Source organism: Poromitra crassiceps (assembly GCF_964638095.1).
Source record: "Poromitra crassiceps genome assembly, chromosome: 14".
Classification (NCBI taxonomy): domain Eukaryota; kingdom Metazoa; phylum Chordata; class Actinopteri; order Beryciformes; family Melamphaidae; genus Poromitra; species Poromitra crassiceps.
In genome coordinates, this window is record NC_139633.1 from 20333275 (window position 1) to 20355862 (window position 22588).

The window sequence follows — 22588 nt, forward strand, 5'->3', positions numbered from 1 at the left end:
TCACACACATCCTCTCTCTCTCTCTCTCTCTCTCTCTCTCACTCTCACTCTCTCTCTCTCTCTGATGTGTGGAGGCCAATCATGTAATGTTAGCAGCAACACCAACCAAGAACACAGCTTATCACACCGATCGCCATCCTATCATTTTAGCTGCAATTTCATGAGAGAAAAATCCTCAAATCAACACATCACATTCAAAACAGTGTTAGAGTGTTATCATTAATACCTCTATCTCAGCCCTGCTGTAGGTATCCAGTTGCTTGGGTATTTCGGTGCAAGTGTCTCCTCTGGTCCTCTGCTAAAGGTTGGCTATATTCCCTTGTGTGAGGATGTCTGCTGCTGAGCTGTGTGCCTGTTGGTGGTTTTCCTGAAGGGCAAAGAAACTCTGTAACTTCTGAGCGCATTGGAGAGCCTTATATAGCCAAGGAGACCCCCTCAGGAAGAGAGAGAGAGAGGGGGAGAGAGAGAGCTTACAGTCTCATGTCACTCCCCCTCTCTCCCTCACCAGCCTCCCTACACTAAAGTAGGCTATGTTCTTGGCAGCCAGCAGGCAGAGCTCTGTAATGTCGGCAGGAAAACACAAATAATGTAAATCAGACGAGTCAGCGTGGTGATTTCTACTCTGAATCATGACTTTTATTACTATGACGTGCATCTAAAGAGCCAGACACTAACAAGACACTGTCTATCAGTAAGGTCTTTATTAAACACTCGCATTGGGGCAGCAATGAACCCCTCAGGGATCGGTGGCTCTCAAAGTGGGATCCGGGGACCCCCAGGGGTCCTTGAGGGGGTTCCAGGGGATCCCCAGCAAAAAGGGGAATAGGCTAATTTATTTTCACTATCATTTCATCCACAAGTAGCAACTATTAGCCTACTATTTTTTGGTCGTGGGTTTCTGTACTAAAACATCTAAAAGCAGAAATCGTATCAGATGGGCCATCACCCTGAGACAAATCTGATCAAATGGGGGTCTGTGGTCTATTCTGTCAGTTTAGGGGTCCTTGACATGAAAACGTTTGAGGCACTGCAATAAAGAACCACATTATTGCTATTAAAGTTGATTGCATTTTTACTGTTCCAATAGCCTGCAATAAAACACGTTGAATTGTGGAAATAATCTGCAGTTTAATTCAGCAAAAGAAACGTGATAGCCCTAGATTTTAAAGGATTGAATATTGATTTTATGTTTTATTAGAACTGTCTATTTGATATACTGTAATGGATTTTGCATTATAATGTAGTCTACCTGGGATGATGTGGGATCACTTGCATGGGTTATTCCAGGGGGTCTATGTATAATAATGACTATTTTGATCAGATTCTCTCTGCCCACTGTCACCGCACTGATGCTATAGACAAATAGGTATCAAACACCATAACCTGCACACTCTCTGACCCTTTATATTTCACCTGGTTTACCCCCCCCCCACTCACACGCTACACGCGCTTGATTCCTAGGCTTCCTAGGCCCGCTGTGCGGCCTCGCCCGCCCTGCACCTCGCCGAGCTGGCCCTGCAGCTCGCATACGCAGCTCAGCCTCTGCGCAGCCTCGCCCGCGTCTTAGCTTGTCGCGGGCGGGATTGTGACATCCCTGCTGATGTCATAAGATGATTTATGACATCACTGATGATGTCACAATGCCTGACATCACTGATGACATCACAATGCCTCTTATGACATCACACCTGGTAAACCATACTGATCATCTGGTAAACCATCTGGTAAACCATACTGATCATGCAAACTGCACATTCTGTTTGGTCTGAGCCGCAGAACCAAACACAGTGTGAGTTCAGTATGCCTTACCAGGCTACAGGAAGAGCTACGGGAGCTCCAGGAAGAGAGCTGGCACAAGGGGACCAAGGATCCTCATGTGCTGAAAATAGGCTTCATCATGTTGTCACTGGCTGACTATCATGTCTCCTTACTTATACCATCCAGAAGGCTAGCTGTCTTGTGACCCAAATAGTTAACATTTCTATCTGTCATGAGCTCCATATCTCTCTGAAACATCACACATATTTACACGAACACATGCACTCAAAATGAATCCCAACAAGTGAAGAAACCTCCCCCCCTCGTGGACTCTGCCAGTCTATGATCCGCAGTCAGTCAAAATACATGTTTAACAGGAAGTCTGCCCAGCGTTACACCCATCTGCTTTCTTTCTTGAATTTCCTTCAGAGATGTAACTATATGGTCTACTCACAGATGTTCATAGGAAAATAACAGTGTCTGCGTGGAAAGACCGACCCTATCTTTGAGACACAAGAAAATGTCTCTTTGATCCTATAATCCTTAGGGGAAAGCTAGGATGCTCAGCTCTGCCTTTGGACAACCTCATGTGGTCAGTCTCTACGTTGCTATGCAAAAAGCCTGGAAATAATACTCTGGCCTGAATCGTCTGACATGACATGTGGTGGACAACATATGCATATCAAGTACCTAAGATGTAGGGCCATCTTTGCCTTGAGAACAGCTTCAGCTCTCATCCTACAACTCATGAATTGTGTGTAGTAGTGGGATATAACCTCCTACCTAGATCATTCCTCTGGAAGAAACTCCTCCTTTGTGGGACGAAGGAAATCTTAATCTAGGTTAAATGATATTTTGATCTGGAAGGAATTTGAATGGAAGGAATTTGAATTCATCCTAGTGTTCATGAAACCACTCGAACCACTTGGATGTGTTTAGCAGTGGGTATGGAGGCATTTTGATCTTGGAATGTATGAACTTCATGAGTGAGCAGAGCCTGCACCACTGCACCAGGTCCCGTGAAATAGCCTCATATTCCTGACAGAATATGCAGAACAATCATTGGATCCTAATGATTTATGAGATGGCTTCCCTCGACATTACAGGTCCACCGCCATGTTTAACACTTGGCAGCAGATGTTGTGGGTTGAAGGCATCATGTGGCCTTCTCTGCATAAACTCATCTGGATGTAGGAAAAAGGGTGAAAGAGGACTCCTCCAAACAGACTTTATTACTGTTTGGTGCTCCTTCCACAGGGTTGTGTCTTTGTGCAGTCAGTGTCCATGGATACAAGTGGTTTCCCAAACGACAGCGCTGCTGTACAGCAGCTTGGTGTTGCTCGTGATGTACAGCAGCTTGGTGTTGTTCGTGACGTAGAGTTTTTGTAGAAACTGTCACAGAGGTGCTGTGTGTGCGGACTTCAATTCTGTGGTCATTTTTGAGGCTGGAGTGTGATTTTTGTCAACTATCCTGTCGAGCGACCACTTGCGGCCAGCGTTCCTCTTTCATCATTCAATTTGTACTGTGTGGTATGTTGACATGATTTAAAAAATGGTTACGCCCATAATTTAACAATTTGTGTGCAGCTCTTTGCGTCATGTTTGGAAAACTCCTACACAAAAGTAGTGATTGACGGACCTTTTAAAGCCGTCGATGCTATTTGTCTTTCATGACTCATCTCTGTAGCTGCCTCTGTAACTGATGCACTTCCCGCAAAGCTAAAAGCCCCTTTTCAGGGGCTTTCTGTTATTTTGTCCAGCCCTTGTTTGTATGTATGTATGTATGTATGTATGTATGTATGTATGTATGTATGTGTGTGTGTGTATGTATGTATGTATGTATGTATATATGTATGTATGTATGTATGTATGTATGTATGTATGTATGTATGTACTGCATGTATGTATGTATGTATGTATGTATGTATGTACAGTATGTATGTACAGTATGTATGTATGTATGTATGTGTGTGTATGTATGTATGTATGTATGTATGCATGCTTCTATGCATGCATATTCTGAGAGCTTGCTTGTATGTCCAAAGAAGTCAGAAGCACGGGTATTATATCTTTATACTTTTTACTGACTTTGTTTCCTAAGATGCCAGAATGGTGTGCTTAAGATTTTCAGGGTTATAATTTCTGCTTTTGACAAAATAAATAAATAAAATTGACCGGTAAACCACAGTCAAACGAACTATATGCACTTCTTGGTCCTAAAGCAGTCCTTTCAACACTGTGGCCAAGGTTAAAAACAATAATTAAAGTCGAACCATATAGACCACAACTTAAATTTGCTAAATTACAATTGCCATTAGACAGGGGAGGGTTGGCAGTTCCCAACATTAAACTATACCAGCTAGCTTCCCAATTTCGATATCTGGTGGACCGGGTACGAAATGACTCAGATTCGGTGTGGTTAGACATTGAGGCGTTCAATCTGGGTAAAATCCTAACACTGTCTAGTTTCCCATTTATTGTAAACATGAAATATTCAGGGGTTGCAGAGGGTATAATTTCATGGTTAAATCTGCACTAAAGGTTTGGGATTTGATCAAGAAATGGGGGGAAAGAACTGGGGTTTTATCACCAATAACTCCAATACTAAGGCAGATTTTCTCCCAGGGATGACAGATGACGGGTTGTCTCTATGGGAACGGGCGGGTATTGCAGTCTTAAAGGATTTATTTGAAAGGGATACAATGATGGCATTTGACCAGCTAAGACTGGAATATAAACTGCCTCAAACACATTTCTTTTCAGGTTCCTACAAGTTAGGAGCTTTGTTCAGACTCAAACTGGGTGTAGATTTAATTTGTGACCAACTGAACAATTACCTTATCAAGTGCGAAGCAATGGGTTTACTCTGGGACGCTGTTGAGGCGCTCTACAAGGCCAACAGGGTAAATGATACAATCTTACAAACATGGGCTGAAGACCTTGAGGTGGAGATAGATGAAGCTACAGGGAAATACATTTGGGAATGTGCCAACAGCATATCTCTATGTAATAGAGCAAAGGAACTACAACACAGATGACTACACAGTCTTCAGATATCGTCTGAACTCGGAAATAAGATGGAGCCAAGAAAGTCAGCTATGTGTATTAAGTGCAGTAATGAGGTTGGCAGCTTTATACACACGGTGTGGACCTGTGCACATATTCAGGCTTTCTGGGTGAAAGCAGTCTCAAAGTTGATTTTGGTTTTCAATAAACAATTGGATTTAGCTCCAGTATGCCGTTTGTTGGGATTGCCACACCCTCAAGTCAAGGGGATTTATAGACAAAAACTGATGAATGTGTTCTGCGGCACGTAAAATCATACTGCTAAACTGGATCTCAAAGAAACCACCATCAATTTCAGAGTGGCATAAAGTCATATTTGACCTTTTACCCATGGAAAACCTGACATACTGGTCTAGAGGTAAAAATGTATGTTTTATCATGTGTGGTCCCCGTTCCTTGAGACCGGGTTATCCACTATTTTCTGGAAGGCACTTCCTAAACAAGAACAGATGGCTGAATGGTGAAGGGAGGCTCTGTTGTCTGTTTTATGTTCTAATTTATACTACTGGTAATAATGTTAAATCTCCTTCTGATATCCCACCATGCTTGTGATCTGAAACAGTGCTGTGTGTACAATTTTGTAGACTTTGTTAAGGGAGGGGAGGTTCTGCGGGGGTTGATGTTATTTAAAAAAAAAAGTGTATATTTGAATAGGATGATGGATTATTGATGACAATAAAGATATGTTTGAAAAAAATTAAAGTCAATTGAAGATTTTGCATTCAGTCTGAATGTACTTGATGGCTATACATCATATGTCCAGTAGAGGGCATTCTTCTCAGAAGCAGAATTCATCCCTATGGTACTCACCTCCACCAACTTCACAGACATAATTCAGACCAGAACTGATGGATATTTAAGACTCACAATTGTGCAATTAGTCTCTGTTGAAGGTTAAGACAAGAGAAGAAACATTACACACAACTTGACCACCCGTTTCCACTCTTTGTCATTATGTAACGATGAGCAGGTGGGACCCTGGTGGTGCTCTTTTTGGAAAATTCAAGTCAGAAGACAACCATGACACTGGCTGAGAGTTACATGTGCCCACCATTCAATACATACCCCCCTTGCACACACAAAGACATTCTCCAGGGCTGTTCCCCATACAGCACTGTTTATTTGGACAGGGGTTTCCTTGAAACTGGTAGCCATGTTTACTTGCCTTAGTAACCGTGGAGTGTTGTTGAACCCCTAAATAAGACGTTTCTTGGGAGAAGATGAGAGGCACAGGGAGAAAGAGGAGATGGAGTGAAGAGACCATAAGATCTACTTGGCCTATTACAAAACCAATCAATGGGTTTAATGGAACCAAGAATGGAACAGGGAAATGCAGTGACTCCTGACCAGTGTTGGGGTAACTCATTACAAAAGTAACATATTACATGTAATATATTATTTTTAGCAGTAACTCAGTAATATAACTTATTACTTATAGGATTTAAGTAATATTATACCAGTTACTTTGTCAAGTAACTCCAAGTTACAAATTGAGTTACATTTTATTAAATCAAAGGACATATTTAAAAAAGATACAATCATTTCCTAATCAAACTGTGTTTTTATGCAAATAACCACTATAGCTGACAATAACAAAGGAAAAGAATAACATTTAGAATTTTGGATTGTTTACACTGACTTCAAGGCGGTTGAAAATTTTTTGGGGGATGGTTCCGGGGCAGCGATGTCATTCTGCTGCTGCTGTTGTTTTGGTAAAAGTAATGCAAAAGTAGTGGAATAAGTAATGAGTTACTCTACACGGAAAATAACATTGTAAAGTAACGAATTACTTTCAAATGAAAGTAACTAGTAATATATTACATTTGGAAAGTAACTTGCCCAACACTGCTCCTGACTATTGAGTTTATGGAAGGACCGATGAGTTGAGTGTTCGGCATACACGTGGAGGCGTGCCTGCAGCATGCCAGCTTCAAGGCCAGCTGTTTGGCCGAGATACTCTTGAGCCAACAATCGTGGGGGGGGGGGGGGGGGGGGGCGTAAACTGCCATTCCACACAGATAACATGTTTTTAAGTTGAGACCATGTTGCCTTCCTCTCCATTTCACTGACTTGAAGTTGGTACCCTTCAACATGTTACAAGGCGAAAACAACCATCTCCTGCTTCCTACTGTACGAGTCATGAAAGCTGATAGGCTGAGGAACACACTTGGAAGAGGATGAGTTGATGGGGGAGCAGATATAATAACACAAGTGCCACAAGACACCATTGTTCTCCTGTCTGCTGCTGCGTACATACGTGTGTGATGACTTTCTGGCTCCAAGGCAGGACTCAATCTTTGGATGACCTTCCTCGCGAGTAATTCTTTTGATCACTGGTGCTTTAAATCACCTAAAAACAGCACAATAACAGGCTTGTATAAAAGGCACGAGAACATGTACAGTCATCCCCGAAATCTGTAGGAACTGTTTGTTCTATGCCTGCGTGAACACCACAATGTGTCCATTAGAAATGACTGGCTTGTGTTGGGAAGTATGTCCTGCGTAGTTATGCCCGACCACTCTAAGTCTTTAAAAAAGTCAAGAGCAACCATTACAGTACATCAGTCCTCAAGAGTGGCTGAAAGAGATACTTTGGAGTATAGGTGGTCTATCACTGCGTGTCCAGGGCTATAATTTGCCATGTATGCTGTGGGCGTATAAAAAGGTGATCTTATAGTGGTGTCCTGACATTAACAAGGAAAATACTACTCGATATGTTTAAGTTTGAGAGCAAAACCACACTCAGCAGATGGCCAAAACTATAGTTTAGCAACGGAACACCAAAGGAGAAAAATCCTTACTTGGCAGATTTTTCAATGACGGGCCTTCTTCCCCTAAACTAAACAGAGGCAAGCTCGGCCACTGCCCCCAACAGCCAGCTAGTCTCAGAGACCAACTACCACAGGAGGGAGAGATACATTCCACAAATACTACTCATACTGTATATTGACAAGACAAGAGAGACAAAAAATGAGCAATATGGGGGAGGACAAGACTCTGCATACGTTTTTTGTTTTGGTTTATTGTGCACATTGTTCTGTAGGCCAGTCCAAGGTTTAGAGACCGCAGATGTTTTCAGGATTATAAGAAAGCCAAGTAGTCTTCTGACTACACTTCGTTAGCAAACTGCTTTTTGCACAATCCTTTATTTCAACAATAAACAAAATAGAATGCTGGAGGCTTAAAATTAAAAGACAGTATAGATTTTGTTTTCAGGTCAATATCGCAACAAGTCCCAGCAGACAATAGTGTTAGGAGCACATACTGAAAAGAAAGACATTGAAGCATTTCACCAGCACATTTTCCTGACCAGTCATAAGAAAAGCCCAAGATCAAAAATGTGCACAACAGAAAGCCAGACTGCTTAAGGTGTCCATGTCAAAAGTCCCAACTTCCAAACGTTCTTCAAAGGGAAAGGAAAATATGCAAACCAACAATGTCACAATGAGTGTAGAAATGACTACAAAGCCAGTAGCACAATTGAACCAACATTGAAGTTATGAGTATCAATCATCTAAACGGAACATCTCAGCTCCCTGTATGGAATGAGTCATATGGACTCTGATGGCAACAAAACCTTGGATGTCAAGGGCAAAATAAAACGTGGATCTTCATTTGCAGGAAAGGCAGCAAGGCCAATTATGTCATCGTCCTTTGGTTTACCTGGGTAGGGTTTATAACTTTACAAGCCCACAAGAAAAATATATAGAGAAAACTACATTTGCACCAACTCAAGAATGTCATGTCAGGTGGGAGAGAAAAAGAAAATAAATCTTATAGGACTGAACTTAGTCCGTCAGTAAACACATAGGGGATGGGTTCAGTTCTTCCACCCGTTTCTTAAATACATCTGCTGATATTGAAATATAGGGAACTGCACCATGTCTGTGGTCAGAAGCAGAAAGGTGGACAACCACCTTCCAGAGGGCCCTACTCCCAGCTGTGTACCTCGTTTTCATTGATAGCCAACTTATGTGTGAGAAGAGCAACATAGTTTGGATGAGACAGCAGATAATGTTTTTCTTTGGAAAAGGATCCACTTTTAAGGGCAAAAAAGACCAAGCATAAGTCCTGATGAACCAATTATTTTAGCCAATTACTTTTTGTAGTCTTAATACTGATAGATTCCGACACTGGTTAGAATGAAATTACTCTTTAGCAAGAATTAAAAAAAAAAGAAAAAAAAGGGGGGGAAACTCACAAAAAAGGAAATAAATATCAAGCAAAGAATGTGTTCAATTTTATTCATTGTTGTGCTTTAGCCTGGGTAATTTCTTTCAAACACCAAGTCAAATGCAAGTATATTTCTAAAGGGAGAGAGAATGGGGACATCCAACAAATGATCAATGACAAAGAAATAAAAGAAAGAAAAAACATTTTAAGAACTCAAACAAAAATCATCACAATCAATTAATGATGAAAAATCTATGTCTTCAACAAAAGCAAACAATTTTCTTTTGTGCGCATATCGGGGGCCTTGTTTAGAGCTTAGCACAGGTGTTGTCCAACTTCCCCTCAACAGTTAAGGTCTTTGCACAGTCCGTTTTTTGTTCGTATGCGGTTTTTTTTAAATCTGCCATCTGAGAAAACAGACGGGTCAAACAGCTCGCAAAAGGCTATTGACTGATGCAAAAAAACGCAGAAAATCCAACCTGTTCCGAAAACTTTAATGACAGACAAAGGTTTCGGAGTCAGTGTGTAAACATGAATGACACAACATGAGGTCGTATTTCATTTCCGGACGAAAAATATGGACTTGGTGTGCAAAGGCCTTTAGTTTCCCTCGTCTGGGAGGAACTTCTGAGCCACAAAAGAGTAAATACAGAGGTCAGGTACATTCTCCTAACACTTTAGAGACATGAGACTTACAGGTGCCGCCCGCTTAGGGGTAGACTCGTACGCTGAGTGGAGAAACATCACATCTTGAACCTAAGGCAGCCCCCCGCTTTCTGCTGAGTTGGGGGTAAAGGGGTGATGTGGCTCAAAACGACATTGATAAGCCAGCCACCTATACACAAGTGGAACCTTCAGACCAGTACCACCTATAGACAGGTGGAACCTTCAGATCAGTACCACCTATAGACAGGTGGAACCTTCAGATCAGTACCACCTATAGACAGGTGGAACCTTCAGACCAGTACCACCTATAGACAGGTGGAACCTTCAGACCAGTACCACCTATACACAGGTGGAACCTTCAGACCAGTACCACCTAGACAGGTGGAACCTTCAGACCAGTACCACCTATACACAGGTGGAACCTTCAGACCAGTAACACCTATAGACAGGTGGAACCTTCAGATCAGTACCACCTATAGACAGGTGGAACCTTCAGACCAGTACCACCTATAGACAGGTGGAACCTTCAGACCAGTACCACCTATACACAGGTGGAACCTTCAGACCAGTACCACCTAGACAGGTGGAACCTTCAGACCAGTACCACCTATACACAGGTGGAACCTTCAGACCAGTACCACCTATAGACAGGTGGAAGCTTCAGACCAGTACCACCTATACACAGGTGGAACCTTCAGACCAGTACAGAGAAAAAGGACAGATGAAGAATGGGGAGAGAAGGAAATGTACAAAGTAAACAAGGGCAGGTTTTTGCAAAGGAATCGGTCTTGATTGGTTGCCATCTCTCCAGTGCAAGAACTCAAAGCTTGAAAACCAGCACAGCCCTCCGGGACCCAAACAACTTGTCAGTCACCTAGATTTATTTGTTCCTTTTTTCTTCATTTTAGTCTAAATATTTGCAAAAATATGCATTTGCACGTCCATGTCTTTTAATCATCAATCAGTTATATTTTGTGCACAGCAGCTTTTTTTTTGTTTTTGTTATCACATTCTATAGCGCATTAATATTTTTAGTCGTTCTAATTCTAAATCCAGATACCATACAAGGTCGTCTCAAACAAGGAGGCTATAATGTTCCGATACAATGTAGCACCTCCTGTGTTTCTCCTTTTTGATGGCTCAAGTATTACCTAGATTTAAAAGCATCACAAGTGAGGAGGAGGAGGAGGCGGCGGCAGCGGTGGCAAAGAAGACAATCTTGCCTTGGGAGTAGAGACTCAGGATAATGCTGTGAAGTTTGCTGGTGCTGGGCCTTTCCAATGCACGAGGGCAAATTCAAAACAGGCTTCTTCACTGCTGCATATTCATTAGGCCAACAGTTCTCCTTACTAAAAGGCAAAACACTGATATTTCTATACCATAAAAAAAAAGTAATCAAAATTGGGGGGGGGGGAAAGAAAAGAAAGAAATAAATGACCCCAGCAGTCCAACTGCAGCCTGATGTGGTACATAGTTCTTCCTGCGTGTGAATCCACTGTTCCCTATCTGAGCCACAGTGTGGGCTCAGAGGTGAGTCTCAGGTCCCCCGACCTGTAAGCCCACACACCCCCCCCCCCCCCCGCACCCGTCTATTCAACAGTCCTTCCTTGCAGCATTAAAAACAAAAAAGAAAAACTAAACTAACAAAAAAACAGCAGTGGTGCACAGAGAAGAGAAAGCAGTCACAGGGAATTCTTTGTGAACGCAGCTCGTTTCTGGCTCTTCCAAAAAGAGATCGAAGGAAAACGCTGTTGGAAAAGCTGGTTCTCTGGAAAGCGGGGAAGGGAGAGGAAAATCTTGCAAGAGAAGAAGTTGGGCAGTGTTCCTGTTCATTAGTTTGGGGTGTGTGTGTGTGTGTGTGTGTGTGTCTGTGTCACTGTATATCTGCAACTGTATTGTCAATGAGTGCATTTTGAGTAAGTATGTCTTCGTGTCTGTGTATGAATGTGAATATATGTGTGTGTGTGTGTGTATGCTTGTGTGTGTGTCGGGTGTGTGAGTGTGTGTGTGTGTGTGTGTGTGTGTGTGTATGGTGTCTACAGCAGGTCGACGCGGCGGTAGTACAGCAGGTAGGCGGTGCGCTCTGCAGTCTGCTTAACCACCTGGTACTGGTTGATGACCCTCACGCTCTGGTCATCGATGCGCAGCCAGCCGTTTAGACCGATGTGGAAGACATCCGTGGTGTAATGGCCGCCTGTCGCACTGTTCCCATGGTGATAGACAACTGGAGGGAGTGACCAAATAAATATTAGGATTTTTCTTTGACCCGACTCACCCATGACTTCAAAGTTGAGCATTCTTAATACATGGGTCAGCAGTGTTTTTACTCCAGGCAGTACTCAGGCTAGTGCCCCACAACGCTGGGCAATAGCTAAAACAATGCGAGTAGTGGGGCAGTTCAGCTTAACAATAGTGCATTTTGTGATAAAAAGCATATCATTTGGCACACTTATAGCCAAAGGCATTCCAAAAATAATTGGATATTGGGGACGTTTGAGCCAAATTCAAAGAAATTCCTTCAAGGCGTTCCTGAGATATCGCGTTAACAAGCATGAAACGAGCGGGCCTGAGGCCACAGTGACCTTGAACTTTGACCACTAAAATCTAATCGGTTCATCCTTGAGTCCAAGTCGACGTTTGAGCCATATTGGAAGAAATTCCGCCAAGGCGTTCCTGAGATGATTTCGCCTTCCTTAATGAGCTTGGAAATGGCGTCCGTGAGGCCACAGTGACCTTGAACTTTGACCACCAAAATCTTAATCATTTCATCCTTGTGTCCAAGTGGACGTTTGAGGCAAATTTGCTGAAATTCCATCAAGGCGTTCCTCAGATATCACATTAACGAACATTGGACGGACAACTTGAAACCATCATGCTCGGCCTGGTTATCGCCGGCGGAGGCATAATAAATAAAGGCTGATTAATTACAATTTACTTACCCACGGGATTAAGTATTTCTTGGAAAAATGACAACAGTGATTCCAACAAAGCTTTTCTCATATTTATTTTGTTCTGAAAGTACTTCCTGATGTCAAATGAAGACCTGCTTCAATCAAGATGTATTCAGTTTCAATATGGATAGGACAGCCGTTCTAAACTGCTGTTGGCAGTATCATCATTTGGGTGGGTGAAAAATTCAAATGCAACAATACAAGAAGCAAGCAAGCAAAAAAAAATAAAAAATACAATCACTTGGGCACACTTATTGCTGTGACTGACCTGCAAAGAGCCTGTAAGTTCTTTGGCCTTTCACGACTTTGCTCCGCACTCCAGAGGACAAGAGATCTGAAAGAAAATCCAAATGAGGCAAATCCACTGATGACACGAGTTATAGTTACATGTAGAATGAGTTACAGTTACATGTAGAATGAGTTACAGTTACATGTAGAATGAGTAGGGATGGGTACCGAACTCGGTACTTTTACAGGCACCGACCGAAATACGTCGGTACTGCCCCGTACCAGTTCACATAAAAACGAACGGTACCTAATTTCGGTACTTGAACGCATATGAGTAATAGAAAGAGAATGGGTAAAATAGAAATTCCGACGGAACCTTAAGGCAACACGCGAGAGTGCGTTACGTCAGTACGTCACTCTACCTGAAGGTCCTGAAAGCAAAACAGGACCAGCCGAAAGCGGTCCAAAAATGTGGCTACACTTTACCAAGATAGACTCAGACAACACTGGTTGCAACATTTGTGATGTGAATTGCAAAGCTGACTAGGGAAACACCTCAAACTTGAGGAAGCATGGTCAAACACAAGATGTATTTAGCTAAATGCTGAAGACTGTAACGTGTTAGATAGCCTGAGTGAATGAAGAAGACACCGCACCGCAGCTAACGTTAGCAGCACCTCCTCAGCTGTAACGTTAGCTGAAGTCTTGCAGGAGGATGATGATGGAACTTGAGAGAGGCATCGACTTCTACAACATCAGGTAACGTTATTTCATTTGCTAGCGTTAGCTGGATAAGTTGTTCCACTGCCGTTGTGGTTGTTAGATAACGGGGCTTTTCACTGTCTTGGCTGAGTTAGCTTTATAGCTTAGCGTTGTTAACGTTCTATAATAATTATCATCAGCTCGTATCACCGACCGTGAGACGTGTTATTTAACGTTGCACTCTTTCTTTCATTGCTAGGTAACCATGTGCCAGTGACAGCCGCACAGGAGGAGACACGATTCACCCTCTTCTCAGCGGTGGATGTGGTTCAGGTAAATTATTATTTTGCATAATGACGAGTGATAATGGGTGTTATTCGTAGTGTAGCCTAAGCTATGTTACTAACAATAAATTGTCATTTCTATTAAGATGTGCATAGCACTGACACTTCTTTCTATTTTTTTATTTTTGTTTTTTTCCCGATTTTTTTATCCCATTTTTATCCCCCGTTTAGTGCTCATTTGAATTACTCAATCCTGGTTGCTACTCCATCCTCTGCCGATCTGGGGAGAGCCGAGACTGATTCCATGTATCCTCCGAGACATGGGCAGTCAAGTCAGCCGCTTCTTTTCACCTGCCCGAGGAAGCTTCACCGGTAGGACATAGCACGTGGGAGGTTCACGCTATTCCAACCAGTTCCCCTCCCTCTGAACAGGCGCCCTTAACGATCAGAGGAGGAACCATATAAGCAACCAGGATGTTGCATGTTTTTGTGAAGGGGGTTCCTATATGAAGGAGACCCCCGGGAGGCACGGGGAGAACATGCAAACTCCACACAGAAAGGCCATTTTGCCGACCCCCACCCGGGTGGTGGGCACTCGAGGACATGCGGACGGGCACGCATTCCTTCAGTGTTCACATCGGCCCAGGTGGGAATCGAACCCACGACCTTCGAGCTGTGAGGCGATAGTGCTTACCACTGCACCACCGTACCTCCCCTGACACTTCTTTCTATTGATAACACAAATAATGCTTGATGAATCACGATGCCTTTTTTTATTTTCAGATAGGACTCAATAAGCAGAAGAAACCTTCAGCACTTGGGGAGCTCTTTGAAGATGAAGACCAGGCCCTGCTGGAAGCTGTGTTGGACATCAGTTGCCCCTAAGTACTATTCCCCCCATTTCCCCAACCCCACTAAACTAACCTTGCTGCTACAACTCTTGGTTTGGGAGGGGAGAGGTAGGGAGGAGTTTTATTTTGTCTGGTGCTAAATAAATAATGTGCTAAATAAAGAACAATGTTGAAATTGAGAAGTTTGGAGTTTTTTTTTTTTTTACAACTGTAATTTTTTTTGTTATTAGAGTGTGTAAAGTACCGAAAATGGTACCGTTTTGGGTACCGTACCGAATTCCAGGTACCGGTATCGTACCGGTACCGGTTCAAATGTGAACGGTACCCATCCCTAAGAATGAGTTATAGTTACATGTAGAATGAGTTACAGTTACATGTAGAATGAGTTATAGTTACATGTAGAATGAGTTATAGTTACATGTAGAATGTGGTGATGCAGTGTTAGCCTGTTGTTTTTAGATTAATGGGCTGAAGAAAAATTCCTCACTCATTTTACATCATCATCATAATAAAGGGAGGAAGTGGGCTCCGTTTCCATTTTTGTCCCACATTGGATGTCATCAGCAATTGTGATCACTGATGATGTCACAATGTCTATGACATGCGAAGTTGAGCAATTGTGCGCTGAGTGATGTCACTCGAGCACTCCATGATGTGGTCACTCGAGCAATGAGCTCACGAGCGGGTGAGCTGCAGGGCGGGCGAGGCCATGCAGCGATTTCTAGTACTAGAAATTGAGCGAAATTGAGCTCGCATATGCAGCTCGGCTGCTGCGTGGCCGATGTTTGATAGATGTGATACTATTGGCATGCGCAGCGCACAATTGCCCAACTTCGCGTCACTGATGACATCACAATTGTGAAACTTCGCATCACCGATGACATCACAATTGCTCGAGTGACATCACTCAGCGCACAATTGCCCAACTTCGCATCACTGATGACGTCAGTGACTGATCCGTAGTGAGAGAAAAGTAATCAGTGACATCACAATTGCTCGATCGGTGACATCATTACTGACCAAAATCATCACAAATCATGTAAAATCATCACAAATCTCACAATGTGGGACCGAAATCACAGACAGACAGAAAGACGCCACTTTGGCAATTTTATGTATGATGATGATGATGATGGAGGATAGAGTTGTTATGATGGGAGGTGGAGCCTTGTGTACATGGTTCCCAAATGAAATAGGGCTGCAACGATTAGCTGACATCATTGACTACATTGAATTTAGAATAATAGTCGTTTTAACATGGCTGCCGCAAGCCGTGACCCTGACTATACACAGGAGAATTCCATAAAGACTCTGACCTCGAGTGTCTAAAGTTTGGGAATACTGCCAACAAAAACCCAATAATGGGCTGGTCTGTTCCCCATGCAAAGCTGCAGCAGCCCATTACAAACAGAAAAGATCCCAGTAGGGTTATTTGAAGCATTTGAAGCAGAGTAGCAGCATGGCAGGTAGGGAAAACATTCAATTAGGCTATGCAACCAGTGCAGACGTGCTCAGCATAAGTGATATACAAAGAAACAAGAATATTAATTTAAATAAATAAACATAATTTCCCCGCCCCCCCAAATAGTTTGGATAAATAAGACCTGATGCAGCGTCTGCGTCATTAACCCTTTCAGCAAAGATACTTTACAACCTGTCCATCAGGCTTTAGGAGGTAGTTTCAAACGCACCTTAGGTTTTAGAATGCTTTTCTAGAGGGTGCCTTAGGTGTTAATATAAAATGATTTGCTACTCTTATTCTGATGCAGCTGCCTCTCTCTGTCTGTCTCTGTCCAATGTCAATGTCCCACCCACAGAATTATCTGATTGGTTACACGCCTATGCCACAGACAGGCAAGAAGACAGGGGTCGGAGTTCAGACACAACAACACGTAGCAAAATCTCTCCACTTGTCGGTATGCTGCCGCCTGCTGGTTAGCCACGTGTGGAGCAGCACGTATGAGGTGTGAGGCAAGATAGAGCTAGCAAGTTACTATTAGAAGAGATAATTCACCTCTACTGTAGTGTTGAGACTGAATTACTACCTTTCCGTTATAACAATGAAATATGTGCATCAAGAGTAAGTAGGACAACTTAAAAGGACTGGTGTGTTTAGCAAGGTGGGGGCCCCATACCTTTGCTGATTTCCAGGTCCACGGGGTAATCAATGTTCTTGATCAGTTTCTGGCAGCCTCCAGTCTTTTCAAAAACAAACCTCTTGAGATGGAGCACCAGCACAGGAGGCAGCTCTTCCAGAGTCACCCTCCGACTGATCTCGATCTAGCGGGGAGAAAAGCAGGACAAGAAAGACAGAAAGAGGTGCAGAGAGAAAACACTGTCAGAATAATAAAGACCTGTGGGAGAACAAAGAATTAAATCTGAACATTGTTCTGGAAGTACATAAAAAGAAAAATCAAATGGACCACAAAAGTTAATTTCTAACCCTGGACTAAAGCTAATACCCAGTGAGAACAAAACAAAACCAAACAGCAGAGCGAACAGAACAAGAACAGAACAGGATTAGCACGCCATTTATCAGAAATGCAAGAGCATGTTGAAAGCTTTGATCAGTGATCATGAATTACTTTGTGGGCTTTTAAAAGTGCCAGAGAGGCAAACTTTACTCTCTCTGAAACAACAAAAAGTAACAACTGTAGCCAATAAAGATATGTCCATTAGTAAAACCATGCCCATTGTACAGCTGTGGAGCAGATGTGACGCTCAACTGAAAGGTAGCTGGAAAGTTGACTTTAGTCCTACCTCCTGCTTGGTTTTAGAAGTGTAGCCCTGGACTGATTCCCGGGCCACCAAGGTTTCCAGAGCCTCCTGGACAGTGCGGATCTTCTCCGATTGGATGTCCAGCTGCAGGGTGAAGAAGGGCTGCAGGGTGGCCGACTCCTTAGAGTTTTGTTGGTACACCACCGATCTGACGAGGACACAAAACACACGCAACACCAAGTTAGATCAAGGACAACACCTTCATTCACTTTGATTTCATACCAAGGTACTAGATTCATGGTGTTTAGAGCTCATGTTGACCCGTAAAGGGGAATAGGATTCGGAATCTACCCAGTGTGCAAAATATTAGGACTCACTTTATTATCGAGTTGCACCCCTTCAAACCTTCGGCCAAGACTTTCAATGTTTACGGCGCTTCTTTAATCTCTCTTTTCATCATCAGCTGCATTTGCCTTTGCTATGTCTGAAGTCAATTTAAGGTGAGACTTTCCTGAAGCTAGCATACAGTTTCACCCAAATGATATAAAATAAAGCTCAGCTGAATCTGAAAACGGAAACATTCTGTGGATCTACAATATCAAACGTGACCATTCCCCATCTATGAAGTAACTGATGGCATCCCCATTTAAATTATACTGTGTGTGAATATAATTGATCCTTTAGTCCTTCAAGATTGAAGCAAAAGGTTGACACTCGAATCACAAGTTGACAAGGCCTTTGTTAATTATTCCAAGCATGTCCTGATTGCAACATTTGATCCAGAATGTTTGAAAGGAAAAAAATACCCAATATCCTGGCTGCTCCTAAGAGTGGAATGGCCACACTAAATGACTTCAAATTGGGGGAAATCCTTTCTAAATTGTTGCAGTGATTCCCCCCAAGTCAAACCAATTACTTTGACTAGCGGCTGAAAACATCCACGGTCTGTAGCCAAGCTCAGTGGGTGTACACTACACCACACTCTGTAAGCGTACACCCCTGTACACCGTTGCCCTCTGGGTGCAACCACTTCTAAGAAAAGAATCCTCTGAGGGTCGGTGCAACCAGGACAGCAGACCAGGAGCACGCCAGAGCCAAACCTCATAGAGTATGTTATTTAGGCAAGCTACACCTAGCCTGGTGCTACACCATCCCATCAAGTGATCTCACATTTTGTTGCGTTCTGCGGGACCGTCTGGCCTCCAGCCTTGCAAACTCGCTTTGGGATTCTTTGTGAATGTGTGCCCCCCTATCTTGCTGTTGAGGCTTCTGACCACAATGGCTGTTATTGTAAAGGGCTGTGGTGCTGGTTGGAGGTTTGTGATGGCACCATGAACAGAGGTTCAAAGCTTGGATGGAGAAGCTGTGTAGGCAGCCCAGGGGGCGCAGATTAAGACAAAGCGGCCGTCTTCCAGCTCTCGTGTATTACCTACCGGTCAATGAAGCCACAGCCAATGAAAAATGATGAAATACCAGTGTTTCCTCTAGAAAATTCTTCAGGCCTGGAGGGATTTCGAAACGTACCCCGACCGCAACAGTGGGGGCCCTCGCTGGCTTTTAGCTAACCAGTTCGCATCTATGTTCACAATGGCATCCCAAGTGTCATCATACTATTATGGGAAGCGATGCGAACAGTTGTATTATGGGATGCGCGTTTCCCAGGCAACGACACACGTTGACACATTTTGGAACAGCGCCGCACGCTGGCACGATGCTCCTAAAAGCAAAATGCTTCTTGTTTTGAAAGATTTGACATCTTCTATTACCGTCAACACCGGTATTATTCTATTGTAATAATATGCCAAAAAAGGTTTATTGACATTTTGGGGAGAGCAGGGGAAAAAAATCTTTAAAAAAAAATCTAAAAAACAAAAAAACAAATCTTTTTTTTCTAGCCTGGTGGGGGCGTCGTTGGCTGTAGAATGGTAGGGGAAACACTGAATACTCAGTGGCTGCCGATCACTTTGGTTTTAGGAGAAAGAGGTCAGGTGTCAACAAGCCATGAGGATTTCTTCAGCTGTCAGCTTACCTGATGTGCCCACCGAATATATCCGTGATAGGTGTGCTGACAAAGTCAGCTTGGCGAGTGATGGAGGTCTTGTTTCGGGGGCCAACTTGCTCCCACTCATCTTCACTACCTTCTTCCTCCTTATCAGCAGCGTCTTCTTCCACACCTGGCTGGGCCTCTGGGCCATTGGGTGTGGGAGCTTCTGTTGGTTAAAAATAGGAGAAAATCACTTCAGAGGGCCAAACCAAAAGTACTACAAATTGGTCTGGAAACAAAATTAAAATGTCATTATCTACTCAGCGCCACATGCAATTTTGTAGCTCAACTCAAACACACAGCTTGTTAGCGACTGCTGTTCTGTCTCAGGCTAGTTCCTAAAACAACTGAGGTGAATGTGGTTGTTTACAGATTGGCTGGCCAGTTGTAAACAGAATCAGCCCATTTACATGTTTTGGTTGACACCACACAAGAAGTTACCGTTTCTTCAACCTAGAATAATGCAATTTAATAGGGTAACTATAGCTTTTTTTGCACAGTGCAATCATTTGGCTACCAAACACTAGGGAATTTTCTGCACAAGTTGTTTAGATAAACGTGAAGCTTTAAACAACCAGACCCTGTTCACTTTAATTGTTCGGGAGAAGGCTGAGACAGATCTGTGGTCACCAACTCACTCTTAATGGTCATAGGAAATTAAATAAGGTTCTAACTAACGAGGAGTAGATGACAGAATTTTTCATTTTAGGGCAAACTGTTCTGTAAATCAAGCAAAAGGAAAACTAATGGTGTAGAGAGGAATGCGAAATCAGTTATACAGTATATTCATAATGATATGATCTGCTTTGTGCTATGACATATCACATTGAAAGGAAGTGGTGGAAATCAAAACGCTTACTCTCTTCCTGAGGCGAGATGAGTTTTTTCAGAGCCAGCATCTCCTCATGCAATCCGTTGAGGGTGAAGCCAAGGTACTCCTCTGCATCCTCTTGTCGACCCTGAGAGCAGAGCACCAATTAATTAAAACGTGCCGTCATGCTCTCAAAGGCAACACCACTGACTCAGCATGTGCCTGCACACACGCAACTGCATACTCACACACACATGCGTAAGCACAGACAGAGACGCATATTTCCCAGGTGAGATAAGATGAGTTTAGACTAGAGCTGGGTATTGGTTCAAATTTCAAGAATGGTTTCGATTCCGATTCACAAGGTTGCGAATCGATTAATTTCGATTCGATTTGGTTAGTGATACCAAAACGTGTTTTTTGAGCTGTACCCTGAATTACATGACTGTCCAGTTATGTAACACAGGGGGTTCCCAACCTTTTTTGCACCAAGTAGATACATGGGGAAAAAAAGTTGCAGACCTGTTGTCAATTTTAATGGTTTTAGTTACACATATATTTACTCACCAGGTGGTGACAAAGGGTAAATAACAGCCTTTTCATCCGTCAATAAAGACACTTTCACAATTATGCACAATGATTTGATTTCAGCCTATATCATTTCTAAAAGTAGATATTAATGATCAAACATTTCCATTCATGTAGCCTACAGTATTTATGTTTTTGTTTCAACTACAAACATAAATAAACGTCAACTTGAAACTATGTTTCAACTACCACACACAGCATATGTTAGCCTGTTTATAAATTAGTATTTTTTTTATTAAAAAAAATCGATCTCTGGACATATGAATCGATAATCGAGGATTAAAATAAAAATCGATTAAAAATCGGAGAATCGATTTTTTGAACCCAGCCCTAGTTTAGACCTCATCAGAAACAGTGGGATTCATTAATTTAATTCATAACTAGAAATACCCCCTCACAGAAATGCTCACAAGTAATTTTTGCCGCCCTCGCGGTTGTATGCTTCTGCCAACAAGTTGCAGTCTAAATCCATGTCTGTCCAGACTCATACAAGCACAAACACCTTGAAGCTCTTGTGGTGTGGACATTCAGCCTTATGGGACTTCAGGCAATGTTTGTGGGTACCTCAACAACACGGCTAATCATTTTCAACATTGAAAATGATCCTGCCCCTACCCTTAAACCAACATCTCCCCAAGCCATTCCTAGCCCCACCCGCTTCCTTGATGGAACGGACAGACACGCGGTCAGTGACCTTGAACTCCGACCACCAAAATCGAATGAGTTCATCCTCGAGTCCAAGTGGATGTTTGAGCCAAATTTGATTGAATTCTGTAAAGGCGGTCCTGAGATATCGTGAGGTCACAGTGACCTTGAACTTTGACCACCGAAATTTAATCGGTTCATTGTTGAGTGCAATGGATGTTTGAGCCAAATTTGAAGAAATTCCCTCAAGGCATTCCTGATATATCGCATCAACGATACGGGCGGTCGTGAGGTCACAGTGACCTTTGACCACTAAAATCAAATCAGTTTATCCTTGAGTCCAAGTGGACGTTTGAGCCAAATTTGAAGAAATTCCGCCAAGGCATTCCTGAGTTATCGCATTAACGAGCATCGGAAGTACGGACGGACATAGGTCTGTATGGACAACCCGAAAACATAATTCTTCTGGCCACGGCTATCGCCGGCGTAGGCATAAAAAAAAAAAAGAATCAGGATTGACCCAAATTCTGTTCCAGACTATGCAAAATGTGGGATTCTGAAAAACATTTGAAGAACATTCCCTTCAGTGACTGTCCGTTCCAGAACACCTATTCAAAGAGTGTGGTAAGAAAAGCCTGTGCAACACGCCATTACTCAGTTTGCAGAGATTCCTGATGCAGCACAGCCTACCTTCTCAGAGAGACTTGACTTGATTAGAGTGAGGAGCCTATAAATGTAAGTCGGTTCAAAAGGTACACCAGGCCGAATGTCTTTCATCATCTTCTCGCCAACAGCTGTAGACACAGAAGAGCAAATTACAAATGACATTTGGTTGCAAAAGAAACAATGTCCCTTCTTCCACTCCTGCCTCAAATGATGAACGGCACAAGAGACTGGCTGAGTGGAAGCGAGGATATGTTGTACCACGCCTAGGAAGGGAGGCTGTCACTTCAAAACACAGCTCCCATGGTAACGTGGACATTAGTGACACACTGATGGAAAGTGACATCAAAGTAGTTTGGGGGCTGCTGTCGAAAACCTTACCTTGCTGTTTGGCTTTAGATGGCACAGGCATGTTGTTGAACTCATTTACCAGCCGTACA

At 42.9% G+C, this 22588-nt stretch overlaps 1 protein-coding gene across 4 annotated transcripts in view; it reads right to left on the bottom strand.

The window, feature by feature from the left end:
* Positions 1 to 7826: 7826 nt before the first annotated feature.
* usp10 (ubiquitin specific peptidase 10) overlaps positions 7827 to 22588 on the bottom strand; it is a 38243-nt gene continuing 23481 nt past the window's right edge. For all 4 annotated transcript variants that reach the window (XM_083650959.1, XM_083650958.1, XM_083650957.1 and 1 more), the window contains exons 8-15: positions 22530 to 22588; positions 22176 to 22279; positions 20301 to 20400; positions 19427 to 19607; positions 17440 to 17605; positions 16815 to 16959; positions 12883 to 12948; positions 7827 to 11887 (exon numbers count right to left, since the gene is read on the bottom strand). In XM_083650959.1, the coding sequence (XP_083507085.1) occupies positions 11700 to 11887; positions 12883 to 12948; positions 16815 to 16959; positions 17440 to 17605; positions 19427 to 19607; positions 20301 to 20400; positions 22176 to 22279; positions 22530 to 22588 (1009 nt within the window). In that variant the 3' untranslated portion in view covers positions 7827 to 11699. The remainder of the gene's footprint in view (positions 11888 to 12882; positions 12949 to 16814; positions 16960 to 17439; positions 17606 to 19426; positions 19608 to 20300; positions 20401 to 22175; positions 22280 to 22529) is intronic.